General features: G+C 41.4%; 1 protein-coding gene across 3 annotated transcripts; it reads left to right on the top strand.

The window, feature by feature from the left end:
• Positions 1–1,149: 1,149 nt before the first annotated feature.
• Positions 1,150–22,880, top strand: egfl6 (EGF-like-domain, multiple 6). Of its 3 annotated transcripts, none has more exons than XM_021578933.2 (13): positions 1,151–1,587; positions 5,932–6,038; positions 6,434–6,526; positions 7,403–7,522; positions 7,684–7,803; positions 8,249–8,383; positions 8,469–8,591; positions 10,682–10,750; positions 12,184–12,438; positions 16,694–16,771; positions 16,864–16,959; positions 17,207–17,469; positions 22,091–22,880. In XM_021578933.2, exons 1-13 carry the CDS (start codon positions 1,514–1,516, stop codon positions 22,196–22,198), a joined length of 1,641 nt encoding a protein of 546 aa, XP_021434608.2. In that variant the 5' UTR covers positions 1,151–1,513; the 3' UTR covers positions 22,199–22,880. The 3 variants fall into 3 exon arrangements, with proteins under 3 accessions (XP_021434611.2, XP_021434608.2, XP_021434609.2); XM_021578934.2 differs by having other exon boundaries at positions 1,155–1,587; positions 16,697–16,771; XM_021578936.2 differs by lacking the exon at positions 10,682–10,750 and having other exon boundaries at positions 1,150–1,587.
• Positions 22,881–23,025: the final 145 nt, after the last annotated feature.

Here is a 23,025-nt window from a genome sequence, read left to right as displayed (position 1 = left end):
CTCTCCATAAATCATAAGTTGAGGGGGAAAAGAACGGAGGGGAATGCAGATGTAATAGTGATAATGCACTTTAAGAAAAAAGGGTTACCCAGGTAGAACCCTTTTGGGTTCCATGTAGAACCCTCTGTGAAAAGGGTTCTACCTGGAACCCCAAAGGGTTCTCCTAGAGGGACAACTGAATAACCCTTTTAGGTTCTAGAAAACACCTTTTTTTCTAGGAGTGTGTAGTTTTTATTGAAAATTTGAAAGAGCACTGAGAAGTATCAAAGGCAACGTATTAATAAGTTCAGACATACAGTATTTAATCTAAACCCCAAATATGTTGCAGAAGTCCTTGTAAACTTAAGCAATTGGATCATAGACATCCAATAGGAAAGGGTAATAGCACATTGTCATGTTTCGCTGAATTTAAAGCAAAACCTGACACCCAAACATTCCCACAACACTATTGTCTGTTGTGTATACTGGGGGCATAGCCAGATCTAGACCAGATGTTAGAGTTCACTTTGAAAGTATGCTAACTCATTAAGGGCTTTCATGACTTGAGATTAGCTTCGCTTGAACTTGGTATTAGCATGTGTGAGAGTAGGGCTTTATGGGTGCTGGTCATGAGCAGGACATCAAAGGACCGTGCAGCTCCTAATAACAGGCCTGGTCACGATTGGGCCCTGCAATTAACACAGGAGATCCAGCTAATTACCAACCAGGACAATGTCAGAGCAAGGCATGGCATCAAGAGCCAAGATCGATGAAACATGCAAGATAGGAATTGTATCATCATGAAGCAAAAGATAAACACTGTTTTTAACACCAGGTCAGGGCAAGTATATAGGTGAAGTTCACAGACCTCCTGTACATATATCTGGTATTTAATACTACACTTCCTTATGTACTTCAAGTATAGTCGCAAAGGTGATCACATATCTGTCCCTGCTGGTGAAATATTGCAGGAAACCTATCATCAATCATATGTCCCTGGATTGGGTTTACCAGTATAGATGTCTGGTGCACCCTTCAACTTACAGGCTGACCCCCTTCCACTCCTTTTCCCGTCCCCTCTACCACTCCAAACTCCTTACCATGCTCACACCCCAGTGTCACTCATTGTAATGAAAACCTACCTCTGGAATTTCAGCAGAGAGAGAGAGAAAGAAAGAGAGTAGGGGAGAGAGTGGGAGAGAGAGAGTGGTAGAAGAGGAATCAGAGAGAGAGGGAGAAGAGAGAAGGAAGAGGAGGATACATATCACAGAGGCTTCTATCAGGAGAGTGAAAAAGAGTGAGAGAGGAATAGAGAGAGAGAAAAGTCTACTTACTAGAGGGGAGTGTGTGTGTGGTGGGGAAACACTAGACTCAATTGGGACTTGGGCTGGGACCCCTGTGTTAGTGCATGGAGCAATAGCAAGCCCTTGGGAGGAGCAGAGCACCACCGAGCAAGAAACAGAGTGAGTGAGAGCTTCTGTGAGAAACACAGAGAGAGATAGTGAGAGAACGTGAGCTGTACCCTGTGAAAAACATGCAGACTCTCAGCTGGATCGGTGCACTCTTCTTCCTGTTCTATATTTCCTCTGGAAGTGCAGACGCCAACAGGTAAGTGAGCAATCAATCAATCAATCCTATGTGCTGCTGTAGGAAACGATTGTCAGAGAGATATAAATGTTCATACAGTTTAATATAGTTCATGCTGCTGTCATTGTATCTGTTCACTCTGATGCCTGCAGCAGGTGTAAAGCTCAGTGTTTATTGGTATGATTCATCTGGATAGTAGAGCATTCAGTATGGACATTCCACTGCAGGGTCAAGGGAACAGCACTGCAAAAGCAATTGTCACATCCCTAGCTAACACTCCTAGCAGCTACTAGCAGACACAGCTGTGTGTTTTAAGTGTTGTAAATGCATTATATTCCATTACTTATACAGTATTATAAACTGGGTGGTTTGAGCCCTGAATGCTGATTGGCTGACAGCCGTGGTATATCAGACCGTACACCACGGGTATGACAAAACATGTATTCTTACTGCTCTAATTACATTGGTAACCCGTTAATAATAGCAAAAAGGTACCTCTGGGGTTTGTGTTATATGTCCAATATACCATGGCTGAGGGAGTTATCCAGGCACTTCGCGTTGTGTCGTGCATAAGAACAGCCCTTAGCCATGGTATATTGGCCATATACCACACCCCCTCGTGCCTTATTGCTCAAGTAGAAGTCGCCTCTTATTGAACTGCCATTACCAGTAGCCTGATCCTAATTTTAACTACTGAGACATGTGACATGCTCATTTTAGTAATTTAGCAGCCACTTTTATCCAGGGTGACTCAGTTTAGCTAATGACAATCACAGGCATGTCAGTTGGTTTCAATATGTAATAATGGGAAAAGTGGTGTTTTGGTGCAATGCATGCCCTCACTCTCAGTCTGTCTGCGCCTTGGCCAGGGACTATGTGAGGTATGGGGGCTGTGTCAGCTAAATGTTGCTCATGGCACTGTTAATCACCGAAGGACACCTGTCACACTTAGGGGCCCCTAGCCCTCTCCTCCTGTAGGCTATTCTGGTTGATTTCTACCAGGTCTCAGATTCTTCCAGTCCCCTTGAGCCAGGGCTGCTTTTAGGAAGCCATGAGGGGAACGCCAGAATGCCAAATATCTGGGCCATTTGAGTTTGGCACTGGGCTAGAGGTTAGAGGGCTCCTCAGATCAGAAGGTTTCCCCAGCCAGGTGTGTGCTTCAAAAGTCAAAGTTATTTTATGATCCTTGCACTTCAAGCAATGAAAGGGGAAGCAGCAGATTGATATCCCATCCCAATTTAATTTACAGAAAAAATATATGTGCAATTCAATCCATATCATTCATTTCCAAAGTGCTGACTTGATGACGGTCACTTTAAGTGTAATCAGATGAGGGTCATGAAAATGGAGGGAATAGGTTCCTGCTTGAGTTATTCATGAAACTCTGTGAGGACTTTAAGGAGTGACTGATTAAGTGTAAGTAGAGAGTATATATATATATATGCTCTTTTCCCAATCTGTAACCTACATCCTGTCAGGCTGTCTGCTCTCCATAGAGAGCCCCCTTTTTCTTCCTATAGGAGGGAGCCGGGGGGATTTGATTTGGCCTGTTAGTTTTCCAAACCACTGCCACGGTGCTATTAGGGCCACAATTAGCTGGGGTGTCTGCAAAGATGCATTTGAGATGCCTATATTAGACTACATGTTGTCAAATGTCACCAAAAAGTAGCCGGGGGATGTGTCCTACAGTGGCTTGCGAAAGTATTCACCCCCCCTGGCATTTCCCGATTTTGTTGCCTTACAACTGGGAATTAAAATATATTTTTTGGGGGGTGGTTTGTATAATTTGATTTACACAACATGCCTACCACTTTGAAGATGTAAATATTTGTATTGTGAAACAAACAAGAAATAAGACAAAAAAACAGAACTTGAGCATGCAAAACTTTTCACTCCCCCCCAAAGTCAATACTTTGCAGAGACACCTTTTGCAGCAATTACAGCTGCAAGTCTCTATATGTCTCTATAAGCTTGGCACATCTAGCCACTGGGATTTTTGCCCATTCTTCAAAGCAAAACTACTCCAGCTCCTTCAAGTTGGAAGGGTTCCGCTGGCATACAGCAATACTTAAGTCATACCACAGATTCTCAATTGGATTGAGGTCTGGGCTTTGACTAGGCCATTCCAATACATTTAAATGTTTCCCCTTAAACCACTCAAGTGTTGTTTTAGCAGTATTCTTAGCTTCATTTTCCTGCTGGAAGGTGAACCTCCATCCCAGTCTCAAATCTCTGGAAGACTGAAACAGGTTTCCCTCAATAATTCCCTGTATTTAGTGCCATCCTTCAACTCTGACCAGGTTCCTAGTCCCCGCCAATGGAAAAACATCCCCACATCATGATACTGCCACTATGGTGTTCTCGAGGTGTTGGGTTTGCTTTTTTTAAGCAAAAAAGCTCAATTTTAGTCTCATCTGACTAGAGTACCCTCTTCCACATGTTTGGGGAGTTTCCCACATGCCTTTTGGCGAACACCAAACGTGTTTGCTTATTTTTTTCCTTAAGCAATGGCTTTTTTTCTGGCCACTCCTCCATAAAGCCCAGCTCTGTGGAGTGTACGGCTAAAATTGGTCCTACGGACAGATACTCCATTTTCCGCTGTGGAGCTTTGCAGCTCTTTCAGGGTTATCTTTGGTCTCTTTGTTGCCTCTGATTAATGCCCTCCTTGCCTGGTCCGTGAGTTTTGGTGGGGGGCCCTCTCTTGGCAGGTTTGTTATGGTGCCATTTTCTTTCCATTTTTTAATAACGGATTTAATGATAGTTCGTGAGATGTTGAAAGTTTCAGATATTTTTTATAACCCAACCCTGATCTGTACTTCGCCACAACTTTGTCCCTGACCTGTTTGGAGAGCTCCTTGGTCTTAATGGTGCCGCTTACTTGGTGGTGCCCCTTGCTTGGTGGTATTGCAGACTCTGGGGCCTTTCAGAACAGGTGTATATCTACTGAGATCATGTGACAGATCATGTGACACTTAGATTGCACACAGGTGGACTTGATTTAATTAATTATGTGACTTCTGAAGGTAATTGGTTGCACCAGATCTTATTTAAGGGCTTCATGGCAAAGGGGGTGAATACATATACGCGCACCACTTTCCGTTTTTATTTTTTGGAATTTTTTGAAACAAGTTATATATTTTTTTCATTTCACTTCACCAATTTGAACTATTTTGTGTATGTCCATTACATGAAATCCAAATAGAAATGCATTAAAATTACAGGTTGTAATGCAAGAAAATTGGAAAAACGCGAAGTGGGATGAATACTTTTACAAATGCACTGTACTAATCACCCCAATCAACCCCAAACAGGTACCACAAAGTACCCCAACTCGTGACTCCACCATTTTTGACTCTGACATGGACTCGACTCGGACTTAGCCATAGGGACTCGTGACTCGATTCGGACTCGAGCACAATGGACTTGGGACTCAACTCTGACTCAAGGTTTAGTGACTAAAACACTGACCAAAGTAACCCAAATCAACTCCAAACAGGTACCCCAAAGTATGCCAAACAAGCCCAAACATGTAACCCAAAGGACCCCAAACCTGTACCCCCAAAGTACACCCCAAAAAACAAACAGGTACCCAAAAGTACCACAAAAAGGTATCTTAGGTACATCGCCAGGTTACTGACCTTCTCCCTGTAGGCTGTCTAATCGCTGTTGGTGATCAGGCTTACCACCGCCATGTCGTCAGTAAACCTGATGATGGTGTTTGAGTCTACGTGGTCACACAGTCGTGTCTGAACAGGGAGTACAGAAGGGGAATAAACACACACCCCTGGGGGGGCCCCGTGTGGAACCTTATCTAAGCTTTTAAAAATAAAGAAGGCAGGCATTGTCTGGATAAAGCCTGTGCATTATATTTTATTGGACAATGCACTTGAAATGAAAAAGAAAAGCCTTATTGATCAACATTTGAGCCTCAGGGAATCTGTCAAAGATAATATGTATACTGTAAATAATATAAAAAATATGCATTTACGCTTAAATTCTCACAACTATCTGATTCCCACCTATATTTTCACTACTTTTCACTGCATTCTCCTGGGTCAGATCTATAAAAGTTGGTGGTACTTTCAGGTACCCGTTTGGGGTTGTTTGAGGTTGCTTGGTATATTTTGGGGCACCTGGGGTTGTTTGGGCTTGTTTGTCTTTGGGGTACACTAATTTAGTGATCCAATTCTCTTCTCTCTTTGATGCATATTTACTGCAAGTTGTGTTTATTTGGGTATTAGTTTTTATTCTGCAATCCATTATCAAGTTATGATCATGATTCAACTGGCCCTCAAGGAATGGAACCAAAGATCTAACAGGGTAGCGCTGTGTATCACCTATTTCCCCTGTCCTTTATGTGCACAGGCACCGCAGACAAGTCCCCGCCGGTGGCCAACCAGGTGTATGTCGCTTTGGCAGGAGACTAGAGTGTTGCTATGGCTGGAAAAAGAACAGCAAAGGACAATGTGAAGGTAAGCATCTCAACAAAAGAAGCTGTGATTACATTTAGTCAAAATGTACTGTATTTGACCTTGTCATGTTGCTTGTTTGTATGGCGAATAGAAATGTATTTGTATAGCTCTGCTCATCAATTTAACTTTTTCTTTGTTTCGTTGAATGAAAATATTGTATACTGTAAATAGATATTCAATGAATGGAAACCTCAAGTTTAAGAACTCAAATTGTTCTCCACAATAATGGGTTTTCACATGTGTTATTCTTTGTGGCTGGGTATTTTCCTGCACCAGAAGAAATATGGACTAAATTACCTCTGGGATAGTAAAACTGGCATGTTTGAACCTCAGTGAACCTGCATAACTCCTCTTATTGCCGCTGGTGGTATTTCTCTCCTTGAATGCTTTACCAGCTCAGTGTGAACATGGCTGCAAGCACGGAGAGTGTGTTGGCCCCAACAAATGCAAGTGTTACCAGGGATACACCGGAAAGACGTGCAATCAAGGTCAGTGGGGTAACTAGAGTCAATAGAATGAGGGTCAAAGTTCAGAGAAATGTGAGCCAAAGTGGTCTCTTTATGGAGATCAACTTGCAGCTCAGATTTGTAGCCTGCCTTTGTAGTTATCCCTCTCTACTTCACAAGCCCCTGATACAGTGCCTTGCAAAAGTATTCACGCGCATTTTTCCCATTTTGTTGCATTACAACCTGTACTTTTTTTTTTTTTATGTAACGTAATGGACATACACAAACTAGTCCAAAATGGAGAAGTGAAATTAAAAATATAACTTGTTTCAAAAACGGAAAAGTGGTGGGTGCATGTGTGCTATAAAGCCCCTAAATAAGATCTGGTGCAACCAATTACCTTCAGAAGTCATATAATTAATTAAATAAAGTCCACCTGTGTCAAATCTAAGTGTCACATGATCTGTCACATGATCTCGGTAAATATACACCTGTTCTGAAAGGCCCCAGAGTCTGCAATACCATTAAGCAAGGGACACAACCAAGCAAAATGTTGTGGAGAATAGTTATGCATGCTCACGTTTTCTGAAAAATATTTTACTTCTTCAAAGTGGTAGGAATGTTGTGTAAATCAAATTATACAACCCCCCCAAAAAATCTAAACTATTCAAACTATTAATTTTCTGCTATATAGAATACTTAATCTGGAGAAACCTAAAATGTATTCAATATGTTACCCCTGGGACCACGTAAGATATGATGTCCATGGGACAATATTCAAGTTTGATGTCTCAGGTGAAGCCAACATAGACTAATAGAAGCCACAGGTGCATTATTTCTGATTACAAACTAATATAGTATGGCCATAAATATCCCTGAAGTACATAACTCAGGACGACTGTCTGTCTCTCTGTCCAGATCTGAATGAGTGTGGCCTGAAGCCCCGTCCCTGTGAGCATCGCTGCATGAACACCCATGGCAGCTACATGTGCTACTGCCTCAACGGATACACCCTAATGCCTGATGGCTCCTGCACCAGTGAGTGGGCACTGTAACCCCTACTTTACCTGCTTCTATTCACTCAAAAAAGTGTGTTAGTTTTATACTGTACCAGTACTGTTTAAGAAGTTCTCTTTTCTGTGTGTGTGTGTGTGTGTGTGTGTGTGTGTGTGTGTGTGTGTGTGTGTGTGTGTGTGTAGACTCCAGGACGTGCTCCCTGGCCCACTGTCAGTATGGCTGTGAGGAGGTACAGGGGGAGATCCGTTGTCTCTGCCCGTCTGCAGGTCTGCAGCTGGGGCCAGACGAGAGGACCTGCGTGGGTGAGTACCACCACCTTGGACCACCAACCCTGACACTACAGTATATCACTTCATGAGGAGTTCATGCTGGTTCTCACTGGACCACTCCACCTCATAGATTAGCAGCTACTGAACACAATCAGAAGGGGTCAACATGTTGGAGCTTTGTAAAGCTCTGTGAAGCCTCCATTATGTGGTTTCACATTCCTGCTCCATCTCAAGGCTTCTCACATAATAACTTAATCATCTGCCGGTTGGACAAAATGGGGTAGTGTTTCTTCCCACAAATCTACTTGTGTGGATTGGGAGCCATTGTCCCATTGTGGTGCTAAACTAAAGTGTCAGTCAGGGATGGTTGACATTGATCCAAATATTTAACCCTATGCTTCAATGTAGAAAACAGAACCTGGTCATTCCATGTTTATTCAAATCTGTCTGTCTTCCTCCCTTCCTTCCTTATGCCTAGATATTGATGAATGTGTAACTGGGATGAACCTGTGCCCATACAACAGACAGTGTGTCAACACATTTGGTAGCTACTACTGCAAGTGCCAGAATGGCTACGATCTGACGTATGTTAGTGGGAAATATGACTGTGTAGGTAAGGTATACAATCATTTCACATGCAACAATTTACTTTAAAACAATCTGTGAGGAGATATCAGATCAGTAAATGTATTTTTCAGACAATGACGAGTGTGCGGCGAACACACACAAGTGCAGCCACCATGCAGTCTGTCTGAACACTCAGGGATCCTACAAGTGCAAGTGCAAGCAAGGCTTCCGTGGCAGTGGCTTCGAATGCTCTGGTGAGACCTGAACAGATTTACTATTCATCAATCATCAGAACATTCTTAGAGTAAAAACCATTTGATAGAAAAGTTGTTGATGTGCAAGGGGGCCACAATCGGAAGTTTACATACACCTAAGCCAAATACATTTAAACTCAGTTTTTCAAAACTCCTGACATTTAATCCTTTTAAAAAATCCCTGTCTTGGGTCAGTTAGGATCACCACTTTATTTCAAGAATGTGAAATGTCAGAATAATAGAAGAGAGAATGATTTATTTCAGCTTTAATTTCTTTCATCACATTCCCAGTGGGTCAGAAGTTTACATACACTCAATTAGTATTTGGTAGCATTGCCTTTAAATTGTTTAACTTGGGTCAAACGTTTCCGGTAGCCTTCCACAAGCTTCCCACAATAAGTTGGGTGAATTTTGGCCCATTCCTCCTGACAGAGCTGGTGTAACTGAGTCACACACGCTTTCTCAGTTCTGCCCACACATTTTCAATGGGATTGAGGTCAGGGCTTTGTGATGGCCACTCCAATACCTTGACTTTGTTGTCATTAAACCACTTTGCCACAACTTTGGAAGTATGCTTGGGGTCATTGTCCATTTGGAAGACCCATTTGCGACCAAGCTTTAACTTCCTGACTGATGTCTTGAGATGTTGCTTCAATGTATCCACATAATTTTCCTGATGCCATCTATTTTGTGAAGTGCACCAGTCCATCCAGCAGCAAAGCACAACATGATGCTGCCACCCCCGTTCTTCACGGTTGGGATGGTGTTCTTTGGGTTGCAAGCATCCCCCCTTTCCTTCAAACAAAATGATGGTCATTATGGCCGAACAGTTCTATTTTTGTTTCATCAGACCAGAGGACATTTCTCCATGTGCAGTTGCAAACTGCCATCTGGCTTTTTTATGGCGGCTTTGGAGCAGTGGCTTCTTCCATGCTGAGCGGCCTTCTAGGTTATCTTAATATAGGACTCGTTTTACTGTGGATATAGATACTTTTGTACCTGTTTCCTACAGCATCTTCACAAGGTCCTTTGCTGTTGTTCTGGGATTGATTTGCACTTTTCGCACCAAAGTACGTTCATCTCTAGGAACCAGAACGTGTCTCCTTCCTGACCGGTATGACGGCTGCGTGGTCCCATGGTGTTATACTTGCGTACCATTGCTTGTACAGATGAACGTGGTACCTTCAGGCATTTGGAAATTACTCCCAAGGATGAAGCAGACTTGTGGAGGTGTACAATTTTTTTTCTGAGGTCTTGGCTGATTTATTTTGATTTCCCATGATGTCAAGCAAAGAGGCACTGAGTTTGAAGGTAGGCCTTGAAATACATCCACAGGTTCACCTCCAATTGACTAAAATGATGTCAATTAGCCTATCAGAAGCTTCTAAAGCCATGACATCAGTTTCTGGAATTTTCCAAGTTGTTTAAATGCACACTCAACTTAGTGTATGTAAACTTCTGACCCACTGAAATTGTCATACAGTGAATTATAAGTGAAATAATCTGTCTGTAAACAATTGTTGAAAAATAACTTGTGTCATGCACAAAGTAGCCTAACCGACTTGCCAAAACTATAGTTTGTTATCAAGACATTTGTGGAGTGGTTGAAAAATGTGTTTTAATGCCTTCAACCTGGTGGGTGGGTATGTAAACTTCCGACTTCAACTGTATATTCAGCTTTTATATCCGATACAAGAGTGAAAAGTCTCTCAGACAGTTATTTCACCATAGCATATTTTAACTGTGCTCTTAAAACATCAGCACTGCCAAAGCCAGTTTCCTGTTTTCAGACAACCCCTGCACTCTACAGATGTTACTCAGGGAGAGCCCCTGATTCAAATTACACCTGTGTAAATATCTGCTGTTCTACCGAACCCAGCCATCTGAAAGACAGAGGAAAGGAGAGGCATGTCTGTCTGTGTCTGTCTGTCTGTCTGTCTGTCTGTCTGTCTGTCTGTCTGTCTGTCTGTCGCAGAGGAGCCACAGTGCACTCTCTGAACCAGGCAGTTGGCACTAGCTGATGTAGCCTAGGTGACATGATAGGTGTGCCATGGCTTTGTGTAAACAAAGATGCCTTTATGTTTTTGTAGTCAAACCCTTTTATCAAAGCTCGTGGGACCAGGGAGACAAAGGCAGTGCAGATGATAATTTCCTCAATGGTGAGATGTGTATGGAATGCAACAAGGCTTTCCACTTCCTCTGTTCGCACCTCGCCCTGCAGCGTCCCCCACCCCCCTCCTACCTACCACTGTTGCTTTGTGAACTCCCCCTTCCTTCCCTCTCTCATGGCTCAAGGCTGGCTACATCCTATCCGCACCACACACAGCTTCATCTGCCATGTAGAAGTCAGCATGAAAACATTTTAGACTTTGCAAGTACATACAGTATATGGCTGAAGCTGGCTGTCATGCTTCCCATGCATGGAGTGTGATATTTCTGTCTGTTGTCCTACTCTATGTGCTCATCTTTCATGTCTATGACAACACGTTTACACAAAATAAACACATGTATTTCAATGAACAAGGTAAGTCTAATGAATTCTTTAGTCATATCCCAGCTTATCAATTTTCTTAGGGTTACGCCGAGCTATTGGTTTTTTAAATGATGCGAGCAAAAACAATACTTAAACATGCTTATGTATATAATGAATATGAGTTTGGGGGGGTTAAACTTATTCAATATTACAGCATTAAACCTCACTTAAAGCATGTCAGACAAAAGTTATACTTACACCTGAACTGGTTCTCCAGTAGATTAGTAAGAATGGCTCACCCCTTGGTAAGAATGGTTGACCCCTTGTTAAAAAATGGCCTGAAAATTGAACCTTTTTCAAAATATCGCCTTTTTTAAATGATCTTTGTTAATTATATTATGAATAGGAAAAATGGAGTTATGTCACATGTGCAGCTAACAAAAATATATGGAAATGTTCGTTCTATCCAAACTTACAACCAACTGATTGCAGCATTACAGCAAAAATGGAGAAGGTTAGAGGAAGGGGAACTTGTTTGTCTGTCCTTTATTAAAGACAACATTTTTTTTGTCATGAATAGAAAAATAAACCAGTTTCATTTATGGACCAAAATGTTGACATCAGTGCCATATAGGTTGCAAAAAAGTTGGGAAGAGAATTTCGATGTGCCGATTCCATATCACATGGTTTATGAATTTAAATACAAAACAACGCTTGATCCAAAACTTAAGAGTTTTTCTATTTAAATTATTATACAAAATTCTTGCCACCAACATAATGTTATGTGTAAGGGGAATACAACCATCTCAGCTCTGCAGATTTAGCTGCAATAGATGAATTATTCATTAAAAGATGTAAAAACAACGTTTATTTTTGTCCATTTATTGGTGGGTGGGCCAATAAAAAATGAATAATAATATTATATAAAGACAACAAGGTAAGTCATTAAGAAAAATGCCCATGACTCTCTGACATGTTTTGGCTTTAAAAACTATAATGGCTTTATAAACTATAATGGCTGTATAAACACAGGATTTATGCCTAAACTCTGGTATAACTGCATCAGATTCCACCTGTGATTGTAGTTCCAGAGGTCTGACCTGGTTCTTCTTCCTGTAGCTATACCAGACTCCCCAGTGAGGCCCAGACTGCCAGGAAAGCTGGACAACGAGCAGATCAAGAACGTCATCCCCGAGCCCCAGGTGACCGTCCCCCCTCAGATACGCATGCAGCCCTTCGACTACGATGGCGAGACCTACATCGGTGGCTCAGAGAAGGTGGGCCAGGTGGACTTCACTAATGTAGGGGAGGAGGAAGAGGAGGAAGAGGAGGCAGATGTGGACAACCAACTCAATCCAAGAGGAGATGTTTTCAGTAAGCCTCATTTCCCTAACTCCTCCCCACTAATCCCCCTATTTATTTCCATTGTGGGTGGTCCCAAATCTGATTACACCAACACTGATCGTATGGATTTTCACACACCATTACTGCTGTGGTGGTGTGTAGCACTCATAGTTACTCAGAAACACTGTCCCCCAGTTGCGTCACCTAAATAGGAATGGCAAGAACTTTGTGATGTATACTCTTCTTTTCACTCAGTTATATTATGGTTACACGTTCTATGGCCGCATAGAACACTAAACAGGATGCTCTCAAACACATCTCTACCAGTCAAAGATAGGTTAGATCACAGGGTTTTTGCTCTATGCTCTGTTCTGTGAGGGTTAGTGTAGCCTACAACGACCCTATGACCCTGCTGCCCATCTGTCTACTCTTTCTATTAGCTACCCCCATGCCTTCACAGAGACCCACAGTATATCCTCTCTGGACATCTTTTACAGATGTCTCAAGACAGGGGGAATTTATGGAGTCTAAGGTCTGGCCTAATTACAGCTCCCCCCTTCCAAACCTGACTCTACAGTTCTCTGGCCGGCTGGCCTCAGGTTTCTTGGCCTTGCTTGAAGGAAGTCTTATCTATCTGTCCTATGTATCTCTTGTCAACTGCCAGGGAGTTAAACTCATCGCCGTTGTTAAAATGAAGGGTACTATTTATTAGGTGTCTTAGACGTAAACCTGAGGTATACAATAAAATCGATATCGCTTATCAAACACAGTTCTACTTGATATACACACATATGCATGCACACATGTCTAGGAAACTATGTATAAACAACATCTGAGCTTTTATTTTTATCTATAGGAGTCAGATGGTCCACTGTCACTTGACAGTTTTATTCAGAGACAGCAAGGACTGGGGAGTGCTTTGGATTCCTTTAAAGATCCACGGTTCTGACTCTAACCTTGTTTAAAAGACATCTCAAAGCTGCAATGTGATGTCAGTCTGTCAGGCAGTGTAAGCTTGAGGATTACCATTCCACAATAAAAGGTCAGTTCTAAGCCCTGGACCTGAGTGTGTGTCAGGATTCAGCCTGTTGCTTCATGTTCTGGGCATTGAGTAGGTCTATGGCTTGGATTGAAAAGCTAATTCTCAGTAAGCAGCAGGGTTGGGCTCAAATTAAATTGAGAATGCCTCAAATTCTAGTTCAATTCTTGAATTTGAATTGAAGTAGTACATTTTGAATTTAAAGTGAAATTCAATACAATTACAATCCCTCTTCTATTCTGTATATAGGTATAGTCTATACAAATATAAATATTCTACATACTGTAAATCATTAAACATGTCGTTATATACGTGCATATCATTTTTGGGGAAACTGTTGAAATGAATGTTCAAGGAAAACATAACAAAACCTGTATGCAAATATTCTAAGTAATTATATTTCATTAATCACTTAAATTCTGTTAAATATGAGGGAAATACAACATTTCCCAGAATGCATTAATTTAACCCTCAAGATGCCTTTAAAAAGAAGCCAAATAAATGCAATGGTTGGTGGAAATAAAACTGGCTATTCTAAGCACTAAAGTTAAAGGAGTATATGAACATTGATTTTAGAGAAATGTGATATATTCTTTGGTATCTGGCAATGTGACCTGTCAGATTCAGTTAAAGGGTCATGTTCTATGGCTGAGTGGAATTTCTTTGAAATGCACTGACTTAAATTCTACTTCCTGTCACTCAAACTCTAATTCTACATCCTGTGGGGTATGTCCAATTAAATTTGAATTTCAACTCATGAGTTGAATGGGAGTCAAATCCAAAATGTTTAATTGAGCCCAACCCTGGTAAGCAGAGAATGGCCTCTTTCACATATTAGATTCACATGTTGTAAATACAACACATCCTGTGAGGTATAAATAGCCAATGTGGTTGGAAGACAAGACAACAACACATTAGCTTATGCTAGAAGAGCTCTTCCAGTGTTATGTGTTACCTCCAACCCTAAATAAGATGTAGCAGAGAGTGAATATATTCAACCATGGAGTTTAACTAAGTTACTGTTAAATGCATTAGTGTAAAGTACTTAAGTAAAAATACTTTAAAGTACTACTTAAGTTTTTTGGGGGGGTATTTATATTTATTTTGAATGCTTAGCAGGACAGGAAAATGGTAAAATTCACGCACTTATCAAGATAACACATGGTCATCCCTACTGCCTCTGGCTTGGCAGACTCACTAAACACAAATTAGTATTTTGTAAATAAGTGTTCCCCTGACTATCCATAAATTCTAAAAACATGAAAATGGTATTAAGCAATCTGATTAACTTAATATAAGGAATTGTAAGTGATTTACATGTTTACTTTTGATACTTAAGTATATTTAAAACTGAATACATTTACACTTTTACTCAAGTAGTATTTTACTGGCTGACACTTGAGTAACTTTCTTTAAAGGTATCTATACTTTCACTCAAGAATGACAACTTGGTACTTTTTCCACCACTGGTTAAACGCTGTGTGTTAAATGCTGCGTATAGTTCAGAACATGCTCTACGCATGTTGGTTGCTGTAATAAACTACATCTGGTCCTAGTGTTTGAAATAGTATTCTGTTTCACCCCTGCCATTTGCCATTGACCATTGGAAGGAAACTAAGGCCAGAAAAACAGCTGTGCTGAATACCGGTGTGACAATCCCACACAGCCAAGCCTGGGAAAGAGGTGGACGCACTGAGGCCATCAGTCAAACTGTCAAACAGAATAACTTCTCTAACCTTCTCTGGCCATGGGCTGAAACTGAAAGTTGAAAAGCAAGTAGAAACCCTTTAAGAGAAGGTCATTTAATTTGACTTGTGGGAAAGAAATATGTATTTTTTAAATGTTTTTAACTAGGCAAGTCAGTTAAGAACAAATTATTATTTTCAATGACAACAGATTTGTACCTTGTGGATTTGAACTTCCAACCTTGCGGTTACTAGTCCAACGCTCTAACCACTGGGCTACCCTGCCGCCCCAGCATATCATGAGGAACACATGAGGTTGGGGGCATCTTAATTGGGGATGACGAGCTGGTGGTAATTGCTGGAGCGGAATGGGTGGAATGGTTTCAAATACATCAAACACAGGTATTGATGTCATTCCATTCGCTCTGTTCCAGCCATTATTATGAGCCGTCCACTGCTGAGGAGACACCGTAGAATAGAGATGAGTATAATGAGGCCAGGATGCATTAAAGCAATGAAATATGCCTTTCATGCCAAATCGATTATTCTGTGCAGATACAACATATGGCCTCAAAGACAGTGGAGCTTATAGCTCTTGGGATAAAACGAACATGCACATAAGTTGCCTCTGTAGCTATCTGGTTTAGATAGCTAGGATTATTATTATTATTGGCTCTTCATTTTAAGATGAGTGTGGGCAAAGGATCACACGTGATGGTATGCCTCTCAGTGAGACAGTAACAAGGCTGCCTTCGCCGCTAATGTTGATCTCTTTAAGGAAACAAGTGAGACAGCAGCCTGAGCCTTCGTCAGGATGACTCAAATAGCAAGAGGAGACAGGCCCCAAGACATTCATCAGCTCCATGGAGGAATTCCACTCTGCCGCCATGTGAGCGCCTTGGGATACACACAGCTCTCCCTGCGCCTCTACTCCCCATTCACTATGGGGGGTGGGGGGGGGTGGGGGGTGGGGGGGTGGGGGGTGCAGAGGCTCCGAGCCTTTTATTATCATCCCCCAGAACAGCTGTTGAGCAAACAGACCTGACTCCCTGACAGAGAGAGTCTGTCATCAGCTCCTCAAATCCCCTCAAACCCCAAACCTCTCTGGCTGGGCAGGTTCAATTAGCAAAGCCGCTGTACATCTGGTTGTCTAGAGCAACTCAGTGAAGGGGGACGTTTGTTGGGAGAGCTTTAAGATGCTTCAGTTATAATATCCTAAATGTCAACAGGGCAGGCTTCCACTTGCAGGCTTCCACTTCCCTGACTGGCTTTTGTTTTATGATGGGAAATCTTTCCACAGCATAATCATCTGGATGGTCTTCATGGACCACATATTTTCAGAAGAATGCTTGGAACTGAAATGGCATGTTTTGATAGAGCTATATTAAGCATTCATAACTGTTTAGACAAGGTTATGCCTACACACTAATTAAGGTGGTTAATATCCTGTTTCAATATCTCTTGTCTTATGTCTTGCCTTTTTGTGCTTTCAGTGGAAGTGAACTACATTATCTTGACATTTGATGGACCATATTATAACAGAGTTCTCTCTTTCCCGAAGCAGATCCAGAGGACTTTGAGTCGGTATTTGGTCCTCCAACAGAAGTCAAAGAGATTGAAATAACTCCAGCCCAGGAAGGTAATCGTTGGTTTAGTTGTTGACATAAGGTGGGTAATAAATAATACCTTTCTAATTACTGTGAATTGTTGACATCTGACTGTGCCTTCCAGAGTTCTTCATGGACTGCAACTTTGATCAGGGTGCTTGTGAGTGGGTGCAGGACAAGGACGACAACGTCGACTGGAGCGTGTCCTACCATGAAAACGGTACATATCATAATGCTAATGGCGCATTAATAGTATTTCTGCCTCCTATATTTGCCATGTAAATGCATATAGGTTTATACAATGACCGATAAGGTAAATATTTTATTATCCACATGATCATCTGAATCTATCTTCCAGAAATTGCTCTTTGCTGTGCTTAATCTATGCATACCCAAATAGCTGTTAGTCATACGTTAACGACTATCACTGATCAGCCTGTATCCACTCCCTGATCCCTAACCCCCAGGTATGGAGTATTACATGGCTATGAGAGGTCTTCTGGGGGAGAAGAAGGACCAGGCTAGGCTAAAGCTGCTCCTTAGTGACCGGGCCAAACAGGGAAGCTTCTGCCTCACCTTCAACTACCGCGTCACTGGAAAACAGGTGGGCTCGCTGCGAGTGCTGCTGAACAACAATGCCTACCCGGTGTGGGAGCAGAGCCGCAGCCAAGACCAGGACTGGCAGACAGAACTGCTCACTGTGGCCTGGAAGAACCAGGCCCCGGAATCTGTAAGTTACCATTCCATTCAAACATCTAGAGTGATAAAGGACACATATAGAATGCTGACAATGTCAGCAGATAATGGTACAGTGCTTTCAGAAAGTATTCAGACCCCTTCTTACGTTACAGCGATATTCTAAAATGGATTGAATTAATTGTTTTCCTCATCTACACCCAATACCCCATAACAACAAATTGAAACAGGTTTTTAGGATTTTTGCTAATTTATTTTTAAAAATTAACAGCAATACCTATTTTACATACACTACCAGTCAAAAGTTTGGACACACCTACTTATTCAATGTTTTTTCTTTATTTTTTTACTATTTTAAAGATTATATAATAATAGGGAAGACATCAAAACTATGAAACAACACATGGAATCATGTACTAACCAAAAAAGTATATATATATTTGAGATTCTTCAAAGTAGCCACCCTTTGCCTTGATGACAGCTTTGCACACTCTTGGCATTCTCTCAACCAGAGAATTCTTTGTAAATAAGAATTTGTTCTTAACTAACTTGCCTAGTTAAATACAGGTTAAATAAAAATAAATAAATAAAAACTGCTTCATGAGGCAGTCACCTGGAATGCATTTCAATTAACAGGTGTGCTTTGTTAAAAGTTCATTTGTGGAATGTCTTTCCTTCTTAATGTGTTTGAGCCAATCAGTTGTGTTGTGACAAGGTAGGGTGGTACACAGAAGATAGCCCTATTTGGTAAAAAAGTCCATATTATGGCAAGAACAGCTCAAATAAGCAAAGAGAAACAACAGCCTGTCGTTACTTTAAGACATGAAGGTCTGTCAATCCGGAAAAACCATCAAGCTCTATGATGAAACCGGCTCAAGAAACATGAGCAATGGACATTAGACCGGTGGAAATCTGTTATTTGGTCTGAACAATCCAAATTTGAGATTTTTGGTTCCAACCGCCATGTCTTTGTGAGACGCAGAGAAGGTGAACGGATGATCTCTGTGTGTGTGGTTCCCACCGTGAAGCATGGAGGAGGAGGTGTGATGGTGTGGTGGTACTTTAGTGGTGACACTCTGTGACTGATTTAAAATTCAAGGCACACTTAACCAACATGGCTACAACAGCATTCTGCAGTGATACGCCATTCCATCTGGTTTGTGCTTAGTGGGACTATCCGTTTTTCAACAGGACAATGAACCAACACACCTCCAGGCTGTGTAAGGGCTATTTGACAAAAGAGAGGGTGGAGGATGGAGTGTTGCATCAGATGACCTGGCCTCAACAATCACCCAACATCAACCCAATTGAGATGAGTTGGACCACAGAGTGAAGGAAAAGCATCCAACAAGTGCTCAGCATATGTGGGAACTCCTTCAAGACTGTTGGAAAAGCATTCCTCATTAAGTTGGTTGAGAGAATGCCAAGAGTATGCAAAGCTGTCATCAAGGCAAAGGGTGGTTACTTTGAAGAATCTAAAATATAATATATATTTTGATTTGTTCAACACTTTTTTGGGTTACTACATGATTCCATATGTGTTATTTCATGGGTTTGATGTCTTCACTATTACTCTTCAATGTAGAAAATTGTAAAAATAAAGAAAAACCCTTGAATGGGTAGGTGTTTCCAAACTTTTGACTGGTACTGTAAGGATTCAGACCGGTTGCTATGAGATTCGAAATTGAGCTCAGGTGCAGCTTGTTTCCATTGATCATCCTTGAGATGTTTCTTGATTGGAGACCTCCAGTGGTAAATTCAATTGATTGGACATGATTTGGAAAGGCACACACCTGCCTATTTAGGAACCCACAGTTGACAGTGCATGTCAGAGCAAAAACCAAGCCATGAGGTTGCAGGAATGGTCCGTAGACCTCCGAGACAGGATTGTGTCAGCATAGAAGGTCCCCAAGAACACAGTGGCCCCCATCTGGAACCAGAGCTGCCCCCCGGCCAAACTGAGCAATCGGGGGAGAAGGTCCTTGGTCAGGGAGACGACCAAGAACCCGATGATCACTCTGACAGAGCTCCAGAGTTCCTCTGTGGAGATGGGAGAACCTTCCAGAAGGACAACCATCTCTGCACCAATCAGGCCTTTATGGTAGAGTGGCCAGACGGAAGCCACTCCTCAGTAAAAGACACAACAGCCTGCTTGGAGTTTGCCAAAAGGCACCTAAAAGACTATCAGACCATGAGAAACAAGATTCTCTGGTCTGATGAAACCAAGATTGAACTCTTTGTCATGAATGCGAAGCGTCACATTGGGAGGAAACCTAGCACCATCCCTACAGTGAAGAATGGTGGTGGCTGCATCATGCTGTGGGGATGTTTTTCAGCAGCAGGGACTGGGAGACTAGTCCATATCGAGGGAAAGATGAATGGAGCAAAGTACCGAGAGATCTTTGATGAAAACCTGCTCAGGACCTCTGACTGGGATAGCCAGTTCACCTTCCAACAGGACAACAACCCTAAGTATACAGCCAAGACAACTTGAACCTGATTGAACATCTCTGGAGAGACCTGAAAATAGCTGTGCAGCAATGCTCCCCATCCAACCTGACAGAGCTTGAGCGGATCTGCAGAGAAGAACGGGATAAACTCCCTAAATACAGGTATGCCAAGCTTGTAGCCTCATACCCAAGAAGATTTGAGGCTCTAATCACGGCCAAAAGGTGCTTCAACAAAGTACTGAGTAAAGGGTCTGAATACTTATGTACAGTGGAAGTCGTAAGTTTACATACATCTTATCCAAATACATTTAAACTCAGTTTTTCACCATTGCTGACATTTAATCCTAGTCAAAAGTCCCTGTCTTAGGTCAGTTAGGATCATCCTTTTATTTTAAGAATGTGAAATGTCAGAATAATAGAAGAGAGAATGATTTATTTCAGCTTTCATTTCTTTCATCACATTCCCAGTGGGTCAGAAGTTTACATACACTCAATTAGTATTTGGTAGCATTGCCTTTTAATTATTTAATTTGGGTCTATCATTTCGGGTAGCCTTCCACAAGCTTCCCACAATAAGTTGGGTGAATTTTGGCCCATTCCTCCTGACAGAGCTGGTGTAACTGACTCAGGTTTGTAGGCCTCCTTGCTCGCACAGACTTTTTCAGTTCTGCCCACAGATTTTCTAGAGGCTTGAGGTCAGGTCTTTGTGATGGCCACTCCAATACCTTGACTTTGTTGTCATTAAGTCATTATACCACAACTTTGGAAGTATGCTTGAGGTCATTGTCCACTTGGAAGACCCATTTGCGACCAAGCTTTATATCCACACAATATATCCACAATATATCCACACAATTGTCATCCCTCATGATGCCATCTATTTTGTGAAGTGCACCAGTCCCTCCTGTAGCAAAGCACCCCCACAACATGATGCTGCCACCCCCGTGCGTCACGGTTGGGATGGTGTTCTTTGGCTTGCAAGCCTCCCCCTCTTTCCTCCAAACATAATGATGGTCATTATGGCCAAACAGTTCTATTTTTGTTTCATCAGACCAGAGGACATTTCTCCTAAAGTACAATCTTTGTCCCCATTTGCAGTTGCAAACCGTAGTCTTGGTTTTTATGGCAGTTTTTGAGCAGTGGCTTCTTCCTTGCTGAGCGGCCTTTCAAGGTTATGTCGATATAGGACTCGTTTAATGTGGATAGAGATACTTTTGTACCTGTTTCCTCCAGCATTTTCACAATGTCCTTTTCTGTTATTCCGGGATTGATTTGCACTTTTCGCACTAAAGTACGTTCATCTCTAAAAGACAGACCGCATCTCCTTCCTGAGCGGTATCACAGCTGTGTGGTCCCATGGTGTTTATACTTGTGTACTATTGTTTGTAGAGATGGATGTGGTACCTTCAAGCGTTTGGAAATTGCTCCCAAGGATGAACTAAACTTGTGGAGGTCTACAATTCTATTTCTGATGTCTTGGCTGATTTCTTTAGATTTTCCCATGGTGTCAAGCAAAGAGGCACTGAGTTTGAAGGTAGGACTTGAAATAGATCCACAGGTACACCTCCAATTGACTCAAATTATGTCAATTAGCCCATCAGAAGCTTCTAAAGTCATGACATCATTTTCTGGAATGTTCCAAGCTGTTTAAAGGCACAGTCTACTTAGTGTATGTAAACTTCTGACCCTCTGGAATTGTGATACAGTGAGTTATAAGTGAAATAATCTGTCTGTAAACAATTGTTGGAAAAATGATTTGTTTCGTGCACAAAGTAGATGTCCTGACCGACTTGCCAAAACTATAATTCGTTAACAAGAAATTTGTGGAGTGGTTGAAAAACGAGTTTTAATGACTCCACCCTAAGTGTATGTAAACTTCTGTCTTCAACTTGCAAATGTAATATTTTGGATTGTATATTTCTGCTTTGTTACTATGGGGTATTGTGTGAGATTGATGAGGGAAAAAACAATTCAATCAATTTTAGAATAAGGCTGTGACGTAACAAAATGTGGAAAAAGTCAAGGGGTCTGAATACTTTACCAATATGTTCTATGACTGTCTGTATTTACTAGCACAATGTTTAGAGAGGTTGTTCATTTAATCACCACACTTGCCAATATGACCACTGTCGAAGCAAACAAGATACACTACACGAGTCCCAATTTCCAAAACACCTCATCAACATCTTTGCTCTCATCCTGCAGATCATCTTTGAAGCTGAGCGTGGGAATGGCGTTCAGGGAGAGATTGGGCTGGACAACGTGGTGCTGACCTCAGGCTCCTGTCAAGAGGAAGACTCTGCCATCATTTAAACTGCTCAACTCAGTGACACTGTAGAATCAGTCCACTTTGTTTGACACACAGCTCAGAGGCAGAGCAGAAGTCTCTACCTTTAGTCTGCTCCTTTCTGAGAACAAGCACACATCTTCATAATCCCAAACTAAGGGTGTATTGTTCTGTACTGTATGTGCAACAATTATTGTTCAGCTGTCAACGTTGGAAAGTGTTGCATAAGGGTTTGAGCAATGGTATGTGGAGGGGTTTCTGCACGTTTCCAAGGCTCTGCTTTTGAAATTTTCTGTTAATTTGAGCCACCAAAAGAGTAACGTCCACAAATAAATTATCCGACACATATATACAGTGCGGATTTCAATGTTCACAAATACTTTTCATTTTATTTAATTATTTTCACATTAAATATCATGTTTTTTATATGTGAGAATATGGCATGTCTCCAAAATGTCTACAAAAAAACTAAATTGTGTTGCTTTTTCATTTTTTAAGTGATAGTGAAATACTGCAGGTAGCTGCAATGTAGACTTGTAGTTATGTGAACTCAAAATATGAATATTTAGATTAATCAAGAAGTCTTCACTTGAAGGTTACTTGGTTTTTAAGATCATATTGTGTGTATGTAACAATGAATAAACTGCTGTAAATTGCGCTTTCATATCGTAATACATAAAACATGTTTTTATAAGGACTCTGTCCATATTTCATTCTAATGGTCTTTGCTTGTGGTCACCAGCTGCTTGTCTATGAGGCCATGTATACTAAAATGGTCACAACCTCTCAACATTTCTGTTATTTGTAGGTTTTTAAACAACTAATTATTGATGTCGGTTCAGTTATTTGAATT

This window comes from Oncorhynchus mykiss, chromosome 22 (genome assembly GCF_013265735.2).
Source record: "Oncorhynchus mykiss isolate Arlee chromosome 22, USDA_OmykA_1.1, whole genome shotgun sequence".
Classification (NCBI taxonomy): domain Eukaryota; kingdom Metazoa; phylum Chordata; class Actinopteri; order Salmoniformes; family Salmonidae; genus Oncorhynchus; species Oncorhynchus mykiss.
This window is presented reverse-complemented; position numbering and strand designations above follow the sequence as displayed.